Source organism: Prionailurus bengalensis, chromosome B4 (assembly GCF_016509475.1).
Source record: "Prionailurus bengalensis isolate Pbe53 chromosome B4, Fcat_Pben_1.1_paternal_pri, whole genome shotgun sequence".
NCBI classification, from domain to species: Eukaryota; Metazoa; Chordata; class Mammalia; order Carnivora; family Felidae; genus Prionailurus; species Prionailurus bengalensis.
The window spans coordinates 12088562-12113346 of NC_057358.1; the positions used below are offsets into that span (position 1 = coordinate 12088562).

At 44.7% G+C, this 24785-nt stretch overlaps 1 protein-coding gene and 1 long non-coding RNA gene across 9 annotated transcripts in view; one reads left to right on the top strand and one right to left on the bottom strand.

Moving 5' to 3' along the window:
• LOC122472644 overlaps window positions 1–1694 on the bottom strand; it is a 45864-nt gene extending 44170 nt beyond the window's left edge. Inside the window, exon 1 of the long non-coding RNA XR_006294488.1 lies at window positions 1512–1694. This is a non-coding gene — a long non-coding RNA (uncharacterized LOC122472644). The remainder of the gene's footprint in view (window positions 1–1511) is intronic.
• Window positions 1695–2857: 1163 nt separating this feature from the next.
• Window positions 2858–24785, top strand: part of OPTN (optineurin) — a 39266-nt gene continuing 17338 nt past the window's right edge. For 3 of the 8 annotated variants that reach the window (XM_043562401.1, XM_043562404.1, XM_043562405.1), the window contains exons 1-6: window positions 2865–3071; window positions 10913–11089; window positions 11718–11920; window positions 16442–16624; window positions 18836–18909; window positions 21307–21441. In XM_043562401.1, the coding sequence (XP_043418336.1) occupies window positions 10924–11089; window positions 11718–11920; window positions 16442–16624; window positions 18836–18909; window positions 21307–21441 (761 nt within the window). In that variant the 5' untranslated portion in view covers window positions 2865–3071; window positions 10913–10923. Of the gene's footprint in view, window positions 3072–3325; window positions 3423–3873; window positions 4005–5021; window positions 5314–10912; window positions 11090–11717; window positions 11921–16441; window positions 16625–18835; window positions 18910–21306; window positions 21442–24785 lie in introns of those variants that run through there. The other 5 variants (XM_043562397.1, XM_043562403.1, XM_043562400.1 and 2 more) reach the window with 5 other exon arrangements.

Consider the following 24785-nt stretch of genomic DNA (forward strand, 5'->3'; position numbering starts at 1 on the left):
CCCAAGCAGGCTCCGCACTGTCAGTACAGAGCCCAATGTGGGACTCGATCTCACAACTGTGAGATCATGAGCTGGCTCAGTCAGATGCTTAACCAACTGAGCCACCCAGGCACCCCTCTTCTTCTTCTTCTTCCCCTTCTTCTTCTTCTTCTTCTTCTTCTTCTTCTTCGAAACTAAAAGTTTTGTTCATTTTGCTTTAACACACACCACCTGGCCTCTCTCCCCTCCCCTCCAGGACACCTGGGGTCGATCATGTATTTACTGACATTGGGCTTTCTCAAAAGACAAGAAGAAAGGCTGTTTATCCAAGAATCCTGCAAATGTCCTCGAGGTAGGAACCAGGAACCACAAAGGGATGAGCTGCCTTCTACAAACAGAGTGGGGGCAGGGGTGGGGGGGTGGAGGGAACACAGAAAGCATGAAACAAATGAATATCTCACTAAATATCCTGCCCCAGTGCTTTGCGCTCACCTACCACAAGACCACATCAGTGAACAGCTAAAAGCGTGTCATAATTTTAGTCTTCTTATCTACACTTAGATTCTATCTACTCACGGAAGGGTGAGAGGAAGGAAGCACCACCCTGGACTCGGGCTCAGAAACAGAGAGGGCTCTAACACCAGCAACACCAGCAACATAACAGCAGCTGGCATTGTGCACCAGGGTTAGTTTCACACGTTTTAGCCTTTAATCCTCACAACGGCCTTAGGCAGTCGTCGCTGTAGATCTAAAGTCCTTACGCAAAGCCTCTGGAGCAAGCCCCGGTTTCAGAATTCAGAGATTTTTGGATTTCAGAAAGATGATACAGTTAATGTATTACAAAGTGTGTAATTTCTGCCACATAACTCCCCAAGAAGGTCTGAAGCAGGGCGCCTGGGTGGCTCAGTCGGTTAAGTGTACAACTCTTGATTTCAACTCAGGTGATGACCTCACAGTTTGTGAGTTCTAGCCCAGCATCTGGCTCTGCACTGGCAGCGTGGAGCTTGCTTGGGATTTTCCCTCTTCCTCTCTCTGCCCCTCCTCCCCTTGTGTTCTCTCTCTCTCTCTCTCTCTCTCTCTCTCAAAATTAAATAAACATGAAGAAGGAGAAGGAGGAGGGGGAGGAGGAGGGGGAGGAGGGGGAGGAGGAGGCGGAGGAGGAGGAAGAGAAGGTGGTGTGAACGCGGATCTCCTGCAAACTGAAAGGCTTTTGCTCCTCAGAACTTTCTGGATTTTACAGATAAAGAGAATGTGGCACAGCAAGATGAAGTAACTTGTCCAAGGTCACACAGCTAAGAAGTAGTAGGGGTGCTCAATGCTTCAAAGGCCCCTTTCTTCATTGCTGAGAAAACCACCTCGACCACTTTCTCTACCAGAAACTCAACTCTAACCTTCCTACTCCCCAGCCGAGTGCAGCCTGTGTACGACCTTCCTCCCGCACCTCCCCGCCCCCAAATTCTCGAATACTCCTTTTATCTCACCTTAATATGGTTTAAAATAGTAGAAAGAAACCCAAAGGGAGTGTGACTCACCCCAGGCACCCCTAACAGACGCAGGAGGGACACGCGGGAATTGCGTGTGGGGGCGGGTACTGACACGCTACCCCCCTCTGCCCAGTTCTGGAGGTTAACTCAAGGGTGATTGATGTCAAAGATCCGGCAGGCGGAGCCTGACGAGCCGGCGGTCTAGAAAGTGAAACAGAATTCTTCCGAGATGCCAGGAGAGGGCGCGTCTGCCTTTTCCCGTTAGGATCAGGATTCCCCGCCCCCATTTCCTTCCAACCAGTAGGCAGTTTGGACTCACAACCACATGCTGCCGTATTCCTGTTGGGCAGCGTCAGCCTTTTCATTGCTACTTGCTCTTCCCCCGTATGAGCTCTTCCCCCGTTTTGTTTTGTTTTGTTTTGTTTTGTTTTGTTTTGTTTTGTTTTGTTTTTGTCTTGGTTAGGGGGTAGGGTTAGGGTTAGTGCCTGATATTTTGCAGTTCAGAGAATAAAACCTCAGACTTCTTCTGGGGTCAAGAGTTACAGATTAGGGTATATGTCTGGTATTTTAAGTCCTTTCTGATCTTTGGCACAAACCTGCTCTCAGACCCTCCCCTTTCCCTTCCTCCCCCTCTCCCATTTCTGTTTTCTTGTCTTGCATAGGGGTCCCGTTGCGGGGTCACCGGCTGCACCACCTTGACCTCGCTGTCAGCTGCCTTCGGGGTCTTGCGTCTGCGTCCTTGCTCAACCCTTCTTTCGGTGCTTAGGTTGCAAATTATTGTGGTCCTTCCTCCTTCCTCGTCTTGTTTCCTCCCTTTTAATTCTATCTAATCCGGAGGTATCTTCCCTCCTCCGGTACAGTAAATCAATACTTCTACTTCCCCAAACAGTCCAGGTCATCCAGTAATCCCACCTGCCTTGGCACACCTGATTCATCCAGGCGTCAACAGTTGGCCTCTTCCCTGGGAACAAAGGGCCCAAGAAGCACCCTGCAGGCTTTGTGTCTTTAATTAAAGGTCTATTTTAAGGGCAAAGCCGGATGGAAAGTCAAGCATGCTCAGTTAACTATATCTAGATGTAAAGCTTTTAAATAGAGATCGAGACTTCCATCCAAGGATGCCTGGGATCGTCCTCCTTTTTCGGTCGAGCCCCTGCGACTCCAGCGCAGAAGACTGCCCCCACACACTTCCTTTAATTTGTTTAAATGAGCGCCGCGGGTCACGGCAGTCCCCTGACGAGGGTAACCCTCATTTCCCGGGGCGGGGGCCTCGACCTACGCGAGCTGCTGGGCTCGGAGTCTGCCCACCCGGGACGCGCGCAGAGGAGGGGAGGGGCGTGGCCTGTGGGGGGGGCGCGGCGGCGGGGGGCGGGGATTCGGGGGCGGGGCCCGGGAAATTCCCGGCGGAGGCGAGGAGGCCGGCGCGCGGTCAGCTGAGCGGCGCTGGGCGGTGTCGCGAGGCAGCAAGTCGGCCTGAGGCTCCCCGAGCGCCCGCCGCCGCCCCCGGCCGGTGCCCCGGTCGGCGTCTGCATCCGGGTCCGGAGCCCTCCCCCTGCGGGCACGATGCCGAGGAAGGAGTGACCCCGAGAGAGTCCGGAGCGCCGGCGCTGGGTGAGTGGGGGCAGGGGGCGGGCAGGGGCTCGGCGAGGCGGCGACCCCCTTTCCGCCCTGGAAGCTGTTTCCGCGGCCCCCTTCCGTGCGACCCCGAGCCTGTGGGGGTGTGGGTGGCGAGGGGTGGGGCGTCCCCTCTCCTGGGAGGGTTTCCAGGCCTGGGCGGAACCTGACCTGGTGGGAAAGGGCTGCGGGGCGGCCATCGCAAAGCGCCCTCCCCTTTTTTTACCGGCCCTGCTGGCCGCAGGTGACTTCCTCTGTAGGTCACGGAGATGGTTTAAGGATGACATCCTCCCGCAGGTTGGGAATGATCAGCCAGCCAGTTCCTCAATATATGGGAAGCGGTTAAAGGTACACCTTTGAGAAACAAAAACTAACCTAGCTTTATGAGATAGCCCAGGAACACTAAGGAACAAGTGACCTGTCTCTAAGGCAGTGGGACTCCTGAACAGCCGTTGTGTCCAGGAGAGCATGTGTGTATGTTATGCGTTTGTGTGTATAAACACACATAGCTATGAATACTAGTTGAGGCTGAGAACCCCAAAGAATAGTTCTTACCGTCGGAAAAGCATAAGCTGGAGGAGGAGTAAAACACCGCAAAGAGAAAACGAAACCCAGATTCTGGTCTGGCGTCCTTTCCCGGGAAAACTGTTGTATGGAAATGTATGCCACAGAACTTGTTGAAGGATGAAATGGAAAACAGAGCCGTAGACCAGTAAGGTGGTGCTAGGACCTGAAAAGCCTCAGATCTGGTTAAGCAAGGCAGCACTATTAACAGGAGAACCACCCCCCCCCCTCCCTCCCCCTGCTCTTTGGGGAGGGAGAGAAGAGCTAGGGAATCCTGGCTACTTCCCAGGAGATGCCTGGTTTGTACTGAGGAGGAGAGATCTTGGAGCAGAGGCTAAGGCTAGGAACTGCCCTGAAATGAACAAGGTAAGTGAACTTTAAATATGGCCTGGAGAGACAGGACAGTGACTGGAATCTTCCGGTTGAATGTTTTCTGTTTTTCTCCTGGGCCAGTTTTAGTGGTTCTTTGTATATTATGTGCAACATTATAAAAATAGCCCTTTTTCTTTTCTTTTCTTTTTTTTTTTTTTTTTGGTAACCGATCTCAGGTTGTACATTGTGCTATGGAATCCAATTAATCCTTCCAAAAAAAACAAAAACTTTATTCTTGAAGGGAAGGGAATCAAAAATAATATAAAAACAGTGAGGGGGACAAGCCAGAAGAGACTCTTAAATACAGAGAACAAACTGAGGGTTGCTGGAGGGGTTTTGGGTGGGGGGTGGGTTAGATGGGTCATGGGCATCCAGTAGGGCACTCGTTGGGAGGAGCACTGGGTGTTATATGTAGGGGATGAATCACTGGATTCTACTCCTGAAATCATTATTGCACTATATGCTGACTCACTTGGATGTAAATTAAATAATAATAAATAAATAAATACTAAAAAAAAAGGGAAAAAAAGGAAACTTACTTTAAGTACCAAAAAAAGCAACAACAAAAAAAAAAAACACCCAACTTAACTCTTGAAAAGAACTGGCTTTTGTATTACTTTCCTACAGAACCCTCTCTCTTAAGTAGGGAAAATGGGTATTTTTTTCTCCAAGCCCAGCTTTTTCTGTATTTTATAGAGACTTGAACTATTTGAGATGTTGTTTGGCATCTATGGGATTAGTGAATCCAAATGAAAATGAAGAAACTGCAGTCTGTTTTTAAAAAGTGAAATGTATTTCGCTCAGAGGAAAATACTATTTTAAAGGTTTTCATTTTCACACGCATATGAGGGTTGAATAATAGAATGTATATTCCCAAATGATATCCAGATACCTTTGGGGATGATAGAAGAAACAGTACTAATTTTCAAAACGAGTTTTAAAAGTCAAGTTCAAGAATCTGGAAATGAGTGCCACGGAACTGTAGAAAAAGTCATAGTACTCACATGCTGGGTTTGTCACCTACATAGCAGAAAGTGTCTTGTAAGTGTTAGTCCTTAAAATACTTCGTTACACTGTATTTTCATTTCATTTCAACAAACATTTGCTGAGCGCCTGCTGTGTGCTGCTCCCAAGGAAGAATAACATGGAGACCTTCGCGGAAGTTTGATGGAAGATAGACTGGCGAGGGATGATTATAGGATTTTGCAGGCCAAGGCCAGGGCCAAGTGCTACTGAGTACTTAGAGGAAAGAAAAGTTTGTTTTTCACAGGACGTCTATTTCAACTGGACATCGAACTGTCTGGTGGGTATTTGCCAGGGCAAAAGTGGGACCACACATTTTGTGGAGAGGGGAGAACAGAGATAAGGGCAGAGAAGCAGAAGAAGGCAGGGAACTGTGAGCTGTTCAGTGTGCCTTGGGTGCGAGTGGCATGGTGACAGGAGATGATACCGGTGGGTGAGTGAGGGCCAGACTCTGGAAGGCCGAGTTTTTCCCACTTGGGAGCTGGAACTCTGTGTTGAATGGGAAGGGTTTTAAGCAGGACGGTGGCTTCATGCGGGGTAAGAAACTGGGGAGGTGGCGGACCTGCGGTGGAAAGACAGAAGTCAGACCATGTAGGAGACTCTTCAGCAGGTTTTCTAGGTGCTGGGGACACAGTGGTGGACCCAATAGACAAAAATCCCATACTCTGTGGAGCACACCATTGCTGTAATTGAGACAAGCAAGAAGGGCTGGACCTAAGCTAGCAGGGACGGGGAGGAGGTAACAAGTGCCAGGACTTGGTGACCCATTAGACTCGGGATAAGAGGGAATGGAGAAACAAGAATGACTCCCACGGCCCTGCCTTACGTGATGAGGTTATTTCCATTTTCTGTATGTCAGCAAATTCCAAAATCAGAATACCATTTCTGGCAGAAAATGTGAAGCTTCTTTTTCCCCCTTGATAGGATACATACTTTGAATTCTTTTCCCAGGATGATGATGGTTCTGGTTGATGCAGTCGTGGGTTCTTAGTCCTTTGTGATCCCAAACCAGAATTTGCCGATAGCCACCTATTGTCTCTGGTCAAGAAATAAGATTTTCACTGTTTTAAAATTAATTTATCCATGTAGGGGTTGAACCTATGAATGCTTATTAAGCAACTTTGGAACATCAGACATACCGGGGTAAGGGCCTGGACTTATTCTGTATTATGCTCACTGGCCCAACGTCCAGTGGGTGGACAGTACAAGGCAGATTTGTGCCCGATACAAAATGAGTTTCTGATGATACAAACCATCCTGTAATAGAACAGGCAGTTGCCTGCTAAAGTCATTGCACGTATTTTCTGTCATTGAAGTCTTTCAAGATTGCTCTATATGACCGTCTTCCATGGAAATCAAACAAGACATTCTTGCATTGAATGTCTGGACTGGATCATTTGTAAAGCCAACTCGTAAATGAAATTTAAGCTCGTGCCCATCATGCCCACAAAGTCAAGTCATTGCTATAATTACTTGACCTCTGGAATTAAAAATGATAATATATTTAAGAATTCAAATACCAGATCTTGGAAAATCTAGGAGATTTTGCCTTTGAACTTCCACCGTCCAGGTAGTTCGCCTTCTTCCTCATGGGTGGAATCTTGACAGATCCCATGCTAAATTCATTTGCCCTTCTGTCGTTAAATACCACCTTTGCTTAGAAATGACACATTTCAGAAAATAGTTACAAACTGAGAGGGATGGAGGCAAACCATAGGAGACTCTTAAATACAGAAAACAAACTGAGAATTGATGGGGGTGCCAGGGAGAGGGAAAAATGGGTGATGGGCATTGAAGAGGGCACTTGTTGGGATGAGCACTGGGTGTCGTATGTAAATGATGAATCATGGGAATCTACCCCCAGAGCCAAGAGCACACTGTATCCACTGTATGTTAGCCAACTTGACAATAAGTTATATTAAAAAAAAAAGAAAAGAAAAGAAAAGAAATGACCCCTGGATGGTTCAGTCGGTTAAGCATCTGACTCTTGATTTCAGCTCAGGTCATGATCTCAGGATCATGAGATTGAGCCCCGTGTTGAGCTCTGCACTAGGCCTGGAGCCAATTAGGATTCTCTCTCTCTCTCTCTCTCTCTCTCTCTCTCTCTCTCTCTCTCTCTCTCTCCCCCTCTCCCCATCCCTCTCCCTCTCCCTCTCTCCCTCAACTCCTCCCATCACCCCCACTCACAGAAAGAAAGAAAGAAAGAAAGAAAGAAAGAAAGAAGGAAAAAGACACATGTTTCAGTGGTGTCTGGCTGGCCCATTTGGTAGAAAATGCAACTCTTGACCTTGGGGTCACAAGTTCAAGGCCCATTGTTGGACATAGAAGTTACATTCAAAATGAAAAAGAGGGGCGCCTGGGTGGCTCAGTTGGTTAAGCAGTCTACTTCGGCTCAGGTCATGATCTCGAGGTCCGTGAGTTCGAGCCCCGCGTCGGGCTGTGCTGACAGCTCAGAGCCTGGAGCCTGTTTTGGATTCTGTGTCTCCCTCTCTCTGACCCTCCCCTGTTCGTGCTCTGTCTCTCTCTGTCTCAAAAATAAATAAACGTTAAATTTTTTTTAAAACAAAATGAAAAAGAAAAATAGAAATGACACCTTTTAGATCCAGATTATTTGGATTTTTATGGGAAATTCTGTTAAAAAAAAAACAGAAAGAAAATCTGTTACTAGATAGAAACTTGGAACAAATGGCTTAGTTCCAATTTCTATAACCTTTGAAGATGTGTGCAAGAAGTTATAATGCGTCTCTGTGTTCAATTGAATGCAGCATCAGGTGGTGTTAAAGACTTAGAAAATTCAGATTTCTCTAACAGGTATTCTAGCAATAGACATTTCACATAGGCAGTGTACTTCTAAACTCATAACAATGCTCCCAAAATACTCTAAAATCATAGGGTACTCTTTGAATCCCTGAAAAGCGATTAAATTGCTTTTAGTAAAAATTTGGTAACGAGTATGTACATGCTTATGTTTGGCATATATGCTAACTTATTTACCATGACATTTGAATGACCAAGTCTCTCCTACAACGCTGGATAATGAAGAGCTTGCTGTGATTAGGACAGGCCTATGTATCAGTGAAAGAGGGTGGCATGGCCGCGAGGGTGCTGGGGTATTGGATGGTAGGGTTGGATTCCGATCTTCATAGAAACTCAAGAGTACTTTTCCTGGTGTTTGACGGCTGAAAGCAACTGAAATGACCATCATTTGCCAGACAGGTCAGTAAATCATCATAAGAGGTCACACATCTGTTTCAGGTACCCAGTGTTTTTTCTGCCGTCCTCCTTAGCATGAGCCTGCTTTTTCCCTTCATGTCCTTAGAAAATCTGGGCAACCTGAAAAAGTTAGACGAGCCACAACCAGTTTTAACTTTATAAGAGCTGTGTTTAAAGCCTTGGGAGGGGTGTAAAGAAAGTCGAGGAGGAAAAATACCTGAATAATTTTCAAGGGAAAATCTTTCTCTTCTCCTCTCCCCTGCCTGCCCTTCCCCTCTTCACTCCTTTTCTCTCCCCTTTCCTCTCTCTTGGAAAAACCATGAAGGAGAAATGTGTATACAGTAAAATGAAACCAAGCACATCTCTAGAGAACTGCCTGGGGGCTTCTTAAAAAACATCCGTGAAATGTTTCCATTTACTTTTTTTTTTTCTCAAGTGTTTATTTATTTTTGAGAGAGAGCATGCACACACACGAGGCGGGAGGGGCAGAGAGAGAGAGAGAGGGAGACGGGATCCTAAGTGGGCTCTTTGCTGACAGCAGACAGCCCGATTGTGGGGCTCGAACTCACGAGCCGTGAGATCATGACCTGAGCTGAAGTCAAAAGCTGGCTGAGCTGCCCAGGCGCCCCTCATTTACTTTTGCAAAGTATAATCACTGAAGAGCTGAGCAAATTGAACATTGGCAACTAGATGGTACACATTGTGAGGATTGTATCTTTAGGTCTCTTACCTAGAATTTTAGTATTCCTCGGCTATTTGGGAAAATCCATGTTTATTAAGCGTTAGCTCTGACCTCATACTGTGCAACAATGAATGCTATGGAAAGCCAGAAACTGACATTCTCCAAATTGTTTTTGTCCAAATTATTGGGGAAAACGAAAGCAGTCTGTTCCAGTCACCGAAGGCCAAGGGCACACCTCTCTTGTAAATGTATTAGGCTACATGAACCATAGATACCTTCTAAAGGCTCACGGTTGAGCAGCCTGCTTCGTCAGTGTTTTTCACTTCATAAATCCCTATCCTCATTAAAGCGTTTCATGAGAAGGCCTCTCCTCAAGCTGGCCGCACAGGGGAGGAGTCAGGGCCTGCTGTCCTGCGTGCGGCTTCCTTCAGACCAAAAACAAGTCGCCAGGCTCTCGGGTTCAGGGGGCCCCCAGAGAGTCCCAGGCCTTGCCTCCTGTTGGGATGGGGAAGAGGCACCTGTGTCTGGTTGCATTTTAACATGTGGTCACCGTGAGCATACGTAGATGTCCTGAGCCAGTGATGTATCAGAGGGAGCACGCGTAGCCTTCTGCGCCTTCCACTGACCAGCTTGGTGACTCTGTGGTTGTCGTGAAAAGACTTATCATCATCTTCACGAAGCCCCAAAAAGAAAACATTTGCCTATAGCATGTAGCCAGTTGTTAGAAGAGATTCTTCTGTTTGCCCAGGTGGCAGGACATGTATAAATGGACTTGGGATACACTCGTCTGTCTTATTTATGACCACATTGACCCCTCTACAAAATAAAGTGGTGTGCTTAAAATATTCTCAGAACATGCCGTCAGTAAGCAGGATCTCTTCATCTTGTAAGTGTGCTTTGCAGAACTGTTGAACACTGAAGCCTAAATATTCAGTAGCATCTTTATTGTATTCCAGGGCTGGGTTTTGGAATCATCACTAACGCCCGGTCACACCTCTTCTTACGTGACCTTGGACGAGCTATAAATCCTCTGCAAACTCAGCTCTGTCTCCTGCAAAATAGCCATCTAGCTGAGTTTGAGTGAGGATTAGAAACTGACGTGTCTGGTGCAGTGATTCAGCATGTAGGAAGCATCTAGAATGCATTAGTTCTTCCTTTTCTCTTAGCCAAAAATATAAGAGCTGAAATACAGAGATTTAAAAAAAAAATTTTTTTTTAACGTTTACTTATTATTGAGAGACAGAGAGACAGGCGCCCCTAGAGATTTTTTAAACAGCTTTATTGACATATAATTCACTTTCTGTGCAGTTCACCCACAGCAGAGAGATTTGAACTTCAAAGATTTGCTTGGGAAAACCAATTTAATGATACTTTACCCATGTCTACAAATACATGTTTAAAGCCTTCATGAATCCCTCCGTCCTAATTATCACATTGTCATGCTTTTCTTTTCTTCCTCATGTCGCAGCTCCTCGCTGCCCCCACTCACATGGACGCACATGTACATGCATACATACTGAAGCTAGCACAGACATGTTTTGTTTAAAAAGAAAAATCAGGGGCGCCTGGATGGCTCAGTCAGTTGAGTGTCCTACTTCGGCTCAGGTCATGATCTCACGGTTCGTGAGTTCAAGCCCCATGTTGGGCTCTGTGCCGACAGCTCAGAGCCTGGAGCCTGCTTCGGATTCTGTGTCTCCCTCTCTCTCTGCCTCTCCCCCACTTGTTCTCTCTCTCTCTCTCTCTCTCCCTCCCTCTCCCTCCCTCTCCCTCTCCCCCTTTCCCTCTCCCCCCCTTGTCTCTCTCAAAAATAAACATTAAAAAAAATTTTTTTAAAGGAAGAATCAAAAATGTCCAAAATCCAATTGGAGGGGAAGTAGGCACCTTTTGGAAAACTCACCAGCAATTGCCGGTGGATTTGCGGGGCTCATGGGGACCCCTCGCAGAGGGAAGACAGCTCTGTTTTCAGCCTGTGACTTTTCCGTAGGTCCTTCTGCCATGTCCCACCAACCACTTAGCTGCCTGACTGAAAAGGGGGACAGCCCCAGTGAGACCACAGGAAATGGACCCCCCAACCTGGCCCACCCAAATCTGGACACGTTCACACCAGAGGAACTGCTACAGCAGATGAAGGAGCTCCTGACCGAGAACCATCAGCTCAAAGGTGAGCGGCCGCCGGCCCCCGTGTTCTCCATCCACCCTGGGCCTTCGTGAACCGCCTCTCTTTGCGAAAAGCCTTGATGGTGAGCTCCCTTCTCTCCGTTGCACTACCTGGAGAGAGAGCCCAGAGTTTAGCTTTTGGTAAGGCTAACATTGCTGCCAATGTTTACCTCGGGATGCAGGTAAGAATAAAAAGCACTTACGTACCTCAGGGAAACGGCACAGTGACATTTAGCCCGTTTAGAAGGAAACAGGGAGAAACGCTGCTATTATTCCAGAGTTAGTCCTAAACATGGCCTTGTTCACAGAGAGCATCCCAGTGTCTCAGGCCGTGGCTTCTGGCAGGACCGGTGTTGGAGGCTGTGCCCTACCACGTGGGCTGTAGCAGAGGCACCCAAACCAGCTTTGTTTTCTGGAGTCTTTGGAGGACGAGAAACAACATTAGACCCCCTCGTCCTATCTGGAAACAAAACCCACTCACCTTGCTGCAGTCTTTTTGCTGCTGAGCCTGGGGCCCAGGCCAAGTACGGCTTCTTTGGATTCCGAGCTACAGGGTGAGGGCAGTCCAGAGGGAGGTGGGATTCATCCAGTCAAGTCTGATGCGCGACACTCTCACTCTGAACCCCCTACAGAAGCCATGAAGCTGAATAATCAGGCTATGAAAGGGCGATTTGAAGAGCTTTCAGCCTGGACAGAGAAACAGAAGGAAGAACGCCTATTTTTTGAGATACAGAGCAAGGAAGCCAAAGAGCGTCTCGTGGCTTTGAGTCATGAAAATGAAAAATTGAAGGAAGAACTCAGAAAACTAAAAGGGAAAACAGAAAGGCCCCTTGAGGTGAGTGAGCAGACTGATCTGTTACGATTTTATTTTCTTTTAGTTACATTTAGAGTGGAATCTTACTCATCTAGACTTCTAGATCAAACTTTTTACGGTTTAGGCTAGACAAGTTCTGTTTTGTTTTTAATTTTTTAAAAATGTTTATTTATTTTTGACAGAGAGAGACAGACAGACAGAGCATGAGCGGGGGAGGGGCAGAGAGAGAGGGAGACACAGAATCCGAAGCAGGCTCCAGGCTCCAAGCTGTCAGCACAGAGCCCGACGTGGGGCTCGAAATCACAGCGAGATCATGACCTGAGTCAAAGTTGGACCCTCAACCGACTGAGCCACCCAGGCGTCCCATCTAGACAAGTGTTTTGTATCATCTTGAAAAAATTGGGGCACCTGGATGGCTCAGGCAGTTGGGCATACAACTCTTGATTCAGCTCAGGTCATGATCCCAGGAATCATGGGGTTGAGCCCCACGTCAGGTTCCACGCTGACGGTGTGGAGCCTGCTTGGGACTCTCTCTCTCAAAATAAATAAACATTTGAAAAAAATAAATAAAAAGAAAGAAAATACTGTTCTTGCTGAGAAGGTTGGTTGCAACTTCAAGGGTCGTGTATGATTTCTGTTGGGGCAAGGAAGTTTGTACAGCTTTGACCATAGTGATTATAGTCAAAAGAAGGTTGTAGTTATAAATCAGTATTTTGTATTCATTGTAGACGGTGCAGATAACCTCTGCCTAGAACCACCCAAGGGGTAGCTTTTAGTTTCTGTCTTTGATATAAAATTGCATTTAAAAAAATCTATGATTCGGGGGGTACCTGGGTGGCACAGTTGGTTAAGCGTCCGACTTTGGCTCACGTCATGATCTCATGGTTTGTGAGTTCAAGCCCTGCATCTGTGCTGACAGCTCGGAGCCTGGAGCCGCCTTCAGGTTCTGTGTCTCCCTCTCTCTCTCTGCCCCTCCCCTGCGCACGTTCGGCGTTCTCCCTCTCTCTCTCAAAAATAAATAAGCATTAAAAAAACAAAATCTATGACTGGGAAGTTTTGCTTACCGATCTTGTCCTTCCCCCCAGTCTACCATAGAGATTCCTCAATTTACATTTTACATTTACTTTTGGAAAATGGTGCGACACATCATGTTGTGGCAGGAGGCTGTAGGGTTGCTACATTTTCATCGACCCAGAGAACCGGAGAAAAGTGCCCACAGCTAGGAGTGGATGTTAAAGATGCAAGTGGAAGAAAACAGGTTGTGTCAGAACACACTTGAAGCGTCTGCCCGTATTCTAAGGCTCACTGGACATTGTTCATTAGGATGGACATCTGCTCGTCACTTTCTCCCCAACCTTGAACTTAGCAGCCCTCAGAAGGATGGAGCACTGGTTTGGCTCAGGGAGGATGGAATTGAGGCATCAGTGATTTCCTTGAGATACCTTGAGCTCCATTGACCTCTGATTTCTTGGGTAAAGAGTGCAAAGAAAGAAAGATAAAGGAAAGAAAGTAATGAGAAGAGGACAAGCTGGATAATCTAAAGAATGAAGAGCTGTTGAGAGAAATATTGTGGTTTAGGTCAGTGCTTTACTCCTCAATCCCTGCTCATGGGACAGCGTGGACATTCTGCTTTCATAAACTTATGTGTGTATGGGAAACGATTCATTGCTGATAAGACTCTTCACATCTGATGCTTGAACTTGTCTTACAGTTCAAAGAGCATTAAGTCACTACTTTGGGGGAAGTCTCTCAGTGTCAAAATATTTTCGAGGTAGAATGCTCTGAAGACATGATCACCTGGTGGGATATATGAATGTATTTTCTACTCTCTGGAAGAAAACATCTTGCACTGTTTTCCTCCTTGGTCTTTGGGATGTGAGCTGACAGCTGGCATCAGCCTGCTGGGGACTATTGCACTGGAGCTCAGGAAGAAGCTTCCAGAAGCACTTGGCTTGAAATAGTCTGCCTATGGGTTTTCCTAAAACGTCCCACTATTGGAAGAAGTTGAGAACAGAGCTGGAGCTCTGGACAGCTTCTTGCAATGCAGAAGATCAGATAAAACAAGCTATAAGCAAGACTCAGAAGTGAGTCCTTGGGACACAGGACTTGGGTGCTTGGACAGAGATACTTACAGCTCTTTAAAACCCTTGGTCATCAGCTTTTCCCCCCAAAATACGCCTCCCAGGCCTGCCTATTGCTTCCCTGCCTCCTCTTTGCTGTTTTTTTTTTCATGGACCAGTTGAGGTGATTTGTAAAATTTAGGCTCTCATTTTCCTGACTTAAAGCCCTCAAAGCCTCTGACTTTTCTCACTCTTGCTGACCCATCCTCGCTGCTGGTTCTCCAGGGAGTCCCCTCTAGCCACCAGAGCCTCTCACGTGTTCTATACCACACAAGGAAAGGGGAGTAGGGAATTTCCTTTGGAGATCTGCCTTCTGATTGTCAGGGTGAGGCTGAGGTATTAATTATTCTGTCCAATTTCATGGAATCATAAATTATAGTCATCGGTACAGAGAACTTTTTAACTTTTAATTCTACAGATTGTGAGGCAGAGGTCATTAGATGGATGTTTCTTCTAGGATTATGAAATGGCATGTTCACCTGGGCAGATTTCCAGGACAGCGTGATGGAGACGTGATACAAGCACACAAGATGTAGAGTCATTGTGTTGCGTGAAAGTCAATGGCAGGCACTCAACAGTAATAAAAGACGTTAACAAATGATGGAGTTGGGGTTGATCAGAGAGAATAAAATGTGCACATTCTAGTCCAGGAAGGGAATGGAAAGGGTCTCATTAGTAAAATGAAGAGATTTAACATGTTATTTTACAAGGTTTTACAGCCAAATAAGTAGATTCCGAATTGCCCAAGGATAGTGAAGAGATCCTCACCGTTGCAAAAAAGGAAATTAACCTGACAGTCTGAGATTCCAGAATTGTGGCTTTATATCCCTTGTCCTCAGACACTTGGTTAAAACTCTGTTTCCTACCCTTTATGCCAAGATTGTTTTAAAAATCCATTTAGAAGATGTCCTCAGACGGGTCCAACAGGAAAATGCGAAGATTCCGAATAGGGCGTGGCCTCACCCTCACCTGCTTACCTCCTGGTCCCAGGCCAAGAGTGCCTCTCCTTTGATTGTTTCTGTCCCTGCACATTTATGTTTCTTTGGGACGGGTCATGACCGAGACAGGATGCACAGGCTGGTAACCATTCCTTGCATGCCTGACTCCTCAGGTTCACCATGAGTTCTTTTCTCTCGGGCCTGTGGTGGTTTCATGGCAAGGGAAGGCCCCTGGGGAAGGAACAGCATGATCTCACTGGTGTGAGGGGCACTCTCTTGTTGCATATTAATCCATTTCCTTCCACTTTCTACTATTTCTTGGACCAGCTGGTTTATCATCCGTACGTATTCTTTCTGGTGCTTTCTTGGTTCCACTCAGAGCCTCTGGGTCGGTTTACAGTTCCTTAGGAAATCTATTAGAGACATGGGGTGTGTGTGTGTGTGTGTGTGTGTGAGAGAGAGAGAGAACTTTCTGATGTGTTGTAAATCTCTGATGATCTCAGGTATGTATTTCTGGTGGTCCCATGTGTATAGAAGCAATGAAGGTTTCCTGAGGAGGAAACCAGAGAGGTCTACAAGGTCACAGCTGGAAGAGACCAACGAAACCATTTGGTGCCACCATCTTCCTTTCTAACCCAAGAAAAAGAAAACCAAAAGAGGCCAAAAGAGGCCAAGACATTAAGTGAATGCACTCATGGCCACACACACAGCGATTAGCAGGGTGTGAACTGAAATCTGTTTTCCTTACTCCCAAGTGCAAGCATTGCATCTAAACAGGGTCTCTCTCTTATGCCACGTGCAATAATTACAACAAGAGGAAAGCAGCACATACTTGATATTAGTGAAAGGTGAATATGTATTACTAATGTGTATATAGGCCAGAAGTTAATTTTTTTTACCTTTGGTAGCAGCCTCTGAATTTTCAAGTTTTTATTTCTCACCAGGCTTACTTTTAGCAACCTGAAAACACCAATGTAGTGTATTATAGCAGCCGGCCTGCATGCCCCGGAGAATTTTGGAACTTTTGTTGTCTTTGGCCATTTATGTGTCAAGTAATGAAACGTCTTGATGCTTTGGCTTCTAACTATACATGACAAGTATGGGGGCGTGGGGGGTTCTGCATTTGTAGGAAGAAAAAAAGATAAGAGGTTGATGCCCTTATTTCCTGAGATTTTTGGACTACAACTTACAAGTTTACCATCGTCGAAGTCTGACTGGTTATCTTCATATCAGATTATTTATTCCAGTATGCTGAGGAAGTCTTTCCTTTTTGTCATGAGGTTATTTTAATTTTCTATTTGAATGTAATAAAATCATGTAAATTTTTCTTTTTTAAAATTTACGTAAAAATACATCTCCAAGAAAAGGCTACAATTTTCTACCATAAAGCATAATTGTCTTGCCGTGGGGTGTGGGGACACTTGAGTTTGACGACCAGGTGTTCGTTTGATTCACTGACTCACTTGGCTTCTCGTCATTTCCAGGACCCCACTGGGGACCCCAAAGTCCCCAAGGCAGAAGCAGACCAGGAAATGGAACAGCTGAAGACCCAGGTGGCCCGTCTTCAAGCTGAAAAGGCAGATCTGCTGGGCATCGTGTCTGAACTACAGCTCAAGCTGAACTCAGGCGGCCCCTCAGAAGACTCCTTTGTTGAAATCAGGATGGCTGTAAGTGTCCTGGTTTTGATTTTGTTTTAAGCAAATTACAAAAAACCTCACGTAGACACCTAGATGGTGGGGGAATTTCAGCATCGCCATCGCCAAGATAAATTGGCTCCTGTTTATAAGCATAACATAATGCTCGTGAGATTTATCGTAGCTGCAATGGAAGAATGTTGATTACCTTTTATGACAAAAGAGGTAGTTTTTTTTTCTTTCCATGTGTCCTGACAAATCAGACATTTTGTGACAGATCTAAAAAAACAAAACAACTTTTTCAAGCCAGGTCCTTAGGGGTGGTCAGCATTGGCCTTGGGTGAGTAGAATCATGATCCGATGCAGGAAACTGATGTCTTTAAAATAATAGAACCTTCCTTTTCCAACGAGTCTTACAAGGAACTGTGGTTTGTTAAAAACAAGAAGTGGAGAAAAGAGCAGAGCCACTGGAGTTATGGGTGAGGGTCGACCTTGACTTCGCCCCCACTTCTAATAGCAGCTGCCCGGGTGCCTCCAAGAGCAGAGTTGAAAGCCCACAGTGTCTGACACATTTCTGTGGAACCGAAAATGCAGTGAGCTCAGTAACACAGTGAAGTGGCAGGTGCCAGCCTGTTCCTGAGCACATGAGTGGCATCTGTTGTGGCCACATCTGGGTATGCACGTGGTCTGGCCGAAGAGCAGCGCAGGTAGATGAACCACGGAAGGGCCTCCCCTTCATCGTTGCTAAAAAAGATGGATTAATGAGGGAGAAGAACACCTAAGGACGAGGCCCTCTGTGATACACACTGGCATTTGAGCTTCGCCAAACCGTACATCTGATAAAGAGATCGTGTCTCTGAGAGAGAAAAATGTACCTTGGAAATAAGTAGTGGGGAACTCGTAAAGGGCTAAACTTCTGGGCGTGTCGGAATTACTAGTGCAATGCACGGCTATCTCTGATTTCCAACTCATTTGCTGCCCTAAAGAGTAATAGGATGGGGAGATGACTCTCAATAACCTTGCCAAACATGCTCCCAAATAAATCTTTGGGTGCACTAATGGCAGCTGAAATCAGGAGAATTCAAATACCAAATGGAGGGGTGTCTGGGTGGCTCAAGTTGGTTAAGCATCCGGCTTCGGCTCAGGTCATGATCTCACAGTTCGTGGGTTCAAGCCCCACGTTGGGCTCCATGCCGACACCTTGGAGCCTGGAGCCTGCTTCGGACCATGTGACTCCCTTTCTCTCTCTGCCCCTCCCTGCTCACGCTTTGTGTCTGTCTGTCTGTCTTGTCTGTCTCTCTCTAGGAAATAAATAAACATTAAAAAAATAATAAAATACCAAGTGGAAAGCACGCTCTGCCAGAGTAGAGTGCCCTTTCTGCAGATGACCAAAGATTATGAAACAAATTTGATCAAACAGCTTTCACCTTCTGCAAATAACTGGCAAAATTCAGGAAGTCCCAAGAGCATATCAGAAGTTTCCAAATGAGGCTTCTTCCTTTAGGGCACGTGGTTAGCATAATATGCTCCTTCACTGATCTGATAGTGACAGTTATTTTTAGCATAAATGTGCTTTTCTTGCCTTGTTTCTGTGAACCAGAAAACGCTGCCTAAGATTTAGGAAGAATGCACACAATCAGAATTAACTATCTTTGTGCATTTTCGGAAGATTTTTCCTGCAAGTTCATTGGAATATACGTGTCTTTCAAATCATTTAACGGGCCTTAGACTTCTTCTTCCCTTAAACGGCCCACGGTGTGTATGAATTTCTAATAGGAGCCAACCTTGTGCTTTGTGTGAGCCTTGTCCACAGAAAGCAGCCTCTTTCTCAACGTGGCTTCAGCAAGTTCCGACATCGTGCATTTTAAAGGCCTGTATAGGGAAGGTGTGTGGAGTCGTCACTAGCTCCGTGTGACCTTTATTTGGGAAAGAAGGGAACTGCCAAGGAGAAGGAGGAGATAAGCTTTCATGTGTTTGGGGTCAGGTTGACTGCTCGGGATGAGAGACCAACCTTCACGCCGTGGCCCTAGATATTTATAATCCTGACAGGGTGTGCAGGGTGAGGGAAGGGTAAAGTTCCGTTCCATTTCAGTGACCTAATTTAACCATCTCACATTCAAATGTTGGTAGATTCCTTGGGTGGCATGCCATCAAAATTCTTGACCTATTGCCTTTTTCTCTTCTGGGAAAGCATTTTTCTCGCAGACATATCACGTCAAATCCCTTTCATTTCTGCCTTGACAGGAAGGAGAAGCAGATGTGGCACTGAAAGAAATCAAGACAAGTCCTGGGCCCACAAGAACTGATTCCGTTGACACGTAGGTGAAGAAGGGCTAAGGCCGTCGGAGACACCCTTGCTGGGAGGTCAAACATGATGGGCTGCAAAAGTCAATTCTTACTAATTTATACCAGGACCTTTGGAGAATGTTCGGTTTGAATGATACTTAATATGTTGCAGCCCAAACTGACTGATAATCAAAACAACGTTGGGTGCCTTTGTAAGCTAACTCCCCCTCACCTCTCTGTTTAGATGTGCTTCAACTCCCATCAGATGAGAAGTGAAAACAAACTCGCTCTTAATCAAGACTTCTGTTTCCCAATTTATCAGTATAGTTTGACCTGGACCAGGCTGTCCAGCTTGATAAAGGGGGTTGTTAGCATTTTCTCTTCCCTGATCAGTCCCAAATATAAGCCAGGGTGACTGATAGGGAGTAACCTTCTCTAGGGATGACTGTTAGTGCCCTGAGTCGCTGTCCTACCCACTTTCCGGAGGTCTTACATGTGGAGTCTCAAATTGACCTGTTGCAAGTAGATAACCAGGAAGCAGACATCTTAAATGGTGGCGGGGGGGTGGGGTGGGGTGGGGTGGGGAGCTCGGAGGAAGAGATGGGAGAGGACTTAGGCAATCGGGGCTCTTGCGCCTTGCATTCACATGGAGTGGGCTGTTGGCTCATCCTCTGTGAGCGGATTACTGCCGTGTTAGTCTATTTGAAAGAGACAGTTACCTGAAAATTTCTCTAGGAATCTCTTCTCTCATAGGCTTTTAATACCTTTTGTTTCTAGAACTTAATGAGTGTATTTATAAAACGTCAAAATGGGTGGTGGTTTTTTTTTTTTCCAATTATGTTACCAAGCCCTTGCACAAGGAAGAAAATAAATGTTAGATGATATTCTTACATCCAACAGGGCAGTTGGCATCAATGAAAGTTATCCCTTTTTTACTTAACAATTCCTTGGCTTTCTCCCATGTTGCTTTTTTAGTATCGGAGGACTTTCCTGAACGTGGTGGGAAGGAAAAAAGCCCTGTTTGAAATTTCCAAGCCACTTCCTCCTCATTTATATCCACCTGCCAAAACCACTTCCCCTTTTAAGCCACAGGTTTTTTTTTTTTTTTTTTAAGATTTTATTTTTAAGTAATCTCTACACCCAATGTGGGGCTCAAACTTAAAACCCTGAGATCAAGAGCCACAGGCTCCTGATTGAGTCAGCCAGGTGCCCCCAGGCCACAGTTCTTGTCAATAACAGCTTCCTTGCCTTGTTTGAAGGTGTATTAAGGGAGCATCTGGGGGGCTCAGTCGGTTAAGCATCGGACTCTTGATTTCCGCTCAGGTCATGATCTCGCAGTTTGTGAATTCAAGCCCCACACCGGACTCTGTGCTGTTAGCCCAGAGCCCACTTAGGCATCTCTCTTCTCCTCTCTCTGTGCCCTTCCCCAACTCATTCTTTTTTTTCTCTCTCTCTCTCAAAAATAAATAAATGAACATTTAAAAAAAAGAAAGTGGGGCACCTGGGTAGCTCAGTGGGTTAAGCATCCAACTTCAGCTCAGGTCGTGATTTCATGGTTTGTGGATTCAAGCTCTGCATCAGGCTCTGGGCTGACAGCTCAGAGCCTGGAGCCTGTTCTGGAGTCTGTGTCTCCCTCTCTCTCTGCCCCTCCCCCTCACACTCTCTCCCTTTTTCTCAAAAATAAACATTAAATAAACATTATTATTATTATTATTATTATTATTATTATTATTATATCAAGGAGTCATAGATTGATTTCTGGGTTTGGAGTTTGAGCTTTGGAGTCAGGAACTGGCATTTAATCCTGACTGTTTATGAGATACGTGAACTTGGTTAGATGCCATGAGCATCGGCACAGTCACCCGGGGGGTGTAGTTACCACAGCGGTGGTCCTGGTTTTATTTGTGGATGAACTGCTTCTTGATTTCATCAGAGTTGAAATCAAGAAAAATATTTGACATGCCAACAGTGCCTACATTTCTCTGCTCTAATGATTTGAAATCAGAAACAAAAATGATTTTTTTCTCTTAACTTGAGAACGTCAAGCAGGAGAAAGGCCGGTGGTCTGCGTGTCACAGGCAGCAGGCCTGCTTGTGTCCTTTGTATGACTGTGGTCCTCTCTGAGGCTGGTTCTCTAGGAAGGCCAGGCACTGGAAATCAGGGCCACCTCTGGTCCCGTGGGCCCCGTGGTCTGATGTTGTGGGCACACCGGCCATTTGGAGGAAGCGAGTGTGTGCTTCCCAGAAAGCATGGAGGAGTGGGGCCCTGGTGGGCGCAGGGCCAGCTGCGTTTGGTCTGTAAATGAGAGTTATTTGGAAAGTGTTCTGGGAAGCAGTTCCTTTAAGTTGGTTCCAGTTATACTCACAGATACTTTGACATTTTTGTTTTCTGATGAAAACCTTTTAATCTGTATGCTGTTTTTGATCTAGGAGCAAATTTGCAGAAGGTGCCAGGAATTATTTGGAATTTGAAGAATTAACTGTGAGCCAGCTCCTGCTTTGTCTAAGGGAAGGAAACCAGAAGGTGGAGAGACTTGAAATTGCCCTCAAGGAAGCCAAAGAAAGGTATGAAATAGGTAATTTGAAATATTCATGCCCTGGCACGGCTTTAGAGAGATGTAATTAAGATACCAGATAATCCATCCACGTAAGGAATACATTTCAGTGTCGTCTAGAATATTCAGTTATGGAACCATTTCCACATTATAATTTTAGAACATTTTTTTCCACCAAATAGGAAACCACTTCCCACTGACACGGATTCCTCATTCCCCACCCCCGGTAATCGGTTTTCTGTCTCCACAGATTCGCTTTTTCTGGACATTTCGTATAAATGGAATCATGTAACATGTGCACCTTAGTGATTGACTTATGTAGCATGTTTTCCAGGTTCATCCATGTTGTGGCGTGTGTCAGTTCTTCACTTCCTTTTTGTTGCCAAGAAAGAGTCCACCATGGGGCTGGACAACATTTTGTTTATTTATCAGCTGGTGAACGTTTTGCTTCCCAGTTTATGCCTATTGTGAATAATATTTGCTTTAAACATTCATGCACAATTTTTTGTGTGGAGGTATATATACATATATTTTTTTAATTCTCTGGGGTTATATACCCAGGAGTGGGATTGCTGGGTCATTGGTAACTCTGTGGTTAATAGTTTGAGGAAATACCAAACTGTTATCCACATTGGCTGCTCCATTTTATGTTTCCACCAGCAATATATGAGCGTTCTACTTTCTCCCACATCCTCACTGTGATTTTGATTTCATTTTCTTAACAACTAATATCTTTTCATGTTGCTCATTTGTATACCTTCCTTGAAGAAACATCCCTTGAAATGCTTTGCCCATTTAAAAAAATTGGATTGCCTTTTTATTACTGAGTTATAAGAGTTCATTATATATTCAAGATGCAAATTCCTTATGAGGTATATGACTTGCAAATATATTCTCCCATTCTGTAGATTATCTCTTCAGTTCCTGGGTGCTATCATTAGCAGCACAAATTTTTTTTTTATTTTTATGTAGTCCAGTTTATCTATTTTTCTTATGTCATTTATGCTTTTGGTGTTGTATCTAAGGAGGCATTGACTAATCCAGGGTCATGAGGATTCACTCCTATGTTTTCTCCTAAAAGGTTTATAGTTCTAGCTCCTACATTTAGGTGTCTGATCCATTTTCAGTTCATTTGTGTATATGGTGTGAGGTAGGGGACCAACTTCATTCTTTCGTGTGTAGATTTCCATTCATCCTAACACCATTTGTTGACCATTCTTTCCCTCACTGAACTGTCTTGCCCCCCCTTGGAATAAATCAGTTGGCCATACCTGTAAAGATTAATTTCTAGACCCTCAATTTCATTCCTTTGATTTATATGCCTATTCTTTGCTAATACTACACTGTCTTGATTACTATAGTTTTGTAGTAAATTTTGGAATCAGGAATAATCAGGACGATTATTTTGGCTACTGTGGATTTCATGTTTTTCTGTATAAATCTTAGGATACGTTTTTCAGTTTCTGTCGGGGGTGGAGTGGGGGGCGGTGGTGTGGAAAGCCACCTGGGATTTTGTTAAGGATTGCATTGACCCTGGAGTTCAGTTTGGAGAGTTATGCCCTCTTAACATTGTTAAATGTTCTGATCCATGAAAGATAATCCATGGATTTATTTAGGTCAGCTGTGATGTATTTCAGTGATGTTTTGTTGTTTTCAACATATAGGTCATACACTGCTTTTCAAAATTTGTTCCTATGTGTTCTGGTCTTTTTAGAACTGTATACATGAAATTGTTTTCTTAATTTCGTTTTTGGAGTATTCTTTGGTAGTATGCAGGAATATCACTGGCTTTTTTTTTTTTTTTTTGTATATTATGTATCGATCTTGTAGCTTGCAACCTTGTTAGAACTCACGTATTCGCACTATTAGTTTTTTAGTGGATTCCTTAGGATTTTCTTTATACAAGATCACATCATCTACAAAGAGATAGTGTTACTTCTTCCTTACCAACAAGAAATACTTTGTATTTCTTTTTCTTCCATTATTCCACTGGCTAGAATCTCTAGCACAATGTGAAATATAAGTTGAAAAAGCAGACATGCTTGTCTGTTCCTAACCTTAGAGGGAAGGCCTTCAGCGTTTTACCATCAAGTACAATGTTAGCTGTAAGGTTTCATAGATGCTGTGTCAAGTTGAGAAACTCCATTCTAGTTATAGATTGTTACAATTTTTATCATGAAGGGTTTTGGATTTTGTGAAATGCTTTCCATGTCTATGGGGATGATTATATGGGTTTTTAAAGCTTCTGTTAATATGATGTATTATACTGATTGATTTTCACATGTTAAACCTTTCATTCCTGGGTAAATCCCATTGGTCATGATGTATAATCCTTTCTATATGTTGCTAGTTTGGATTGCTCAAATTTTATTTAGGATTTTTGCATCTTTATTCATAAGGGGTATTAGTCTGTAATTTTCTTTTCTTGTGATGCCTGTGTCTGTTTTTGGTATAAGGGAGATACCAGCCTCATAGAATGTGGTAGACGTGTAAACACACACAAATACTTTGGGGTAAAATTCATCTACGGTATAGAGTTGTGAAGTCAATAAATTTCTATGTGCAAATGTACTTTTTAGAAGTGCAAAATGCTAAACCACGTAAGACATGGAAGAGGTTACACAGTAGTTTTAGGACTCCAGCGATTGCAACATTTAATCATAAATATACTACAATATAATTAATTCTCTCAGAAGTTACAGATGCCTTATTGCTCTTAAAATTCTAGCACTATAAGAAGCACTTCCTGGGGTCCCTGGGTGGCTCAGTCAGCTCAGCATTCCACTGTTGATCTCAGCTCAGGTCATGATCTCACGGTTTATGAGTTCAAGCCCCACGTCAGGCACTGCTAACAGCTCACTCCCCTGCTCACTCTATCTCTCTCTCTCAAAATAAACTTAAAAAAAAAAAAAGCACTTTCTAACTGAAGCAGTTAAAATTTTTAACTATAGAAAGATCTTAAAATGTGAAACCTATGTTATTTATTCAGATGAGGTTAATCTGGAAAACACATTGGCCTTTGTCTGGTGACTTATCTGATAGCTTTTCAAAGGTGCTAAGGGCATGCTGGCTCTAAATCCTAGGATTTTACACCATATGCTACTGCTGTCCCTTAGAAAATTTCAAAGGTTGACTTCTAGGAGACTAGCACCATGTATTCTCATGGAGCAAAATATTTGTCCTATCTTTTAGACAAATCCCAAAAGCATAGTTAACAGTGCACAGATAAATGAACAAAGGAATGGATGGATGAATGCCCTCCTTTTATACCTTAGGTATCACAGCTGGTTTTTGAAGGGAAGGAGTTACGTGTTGAAGAAGGCCCCCAGTAGCCTGAGTAATCCGTGTGTTTGT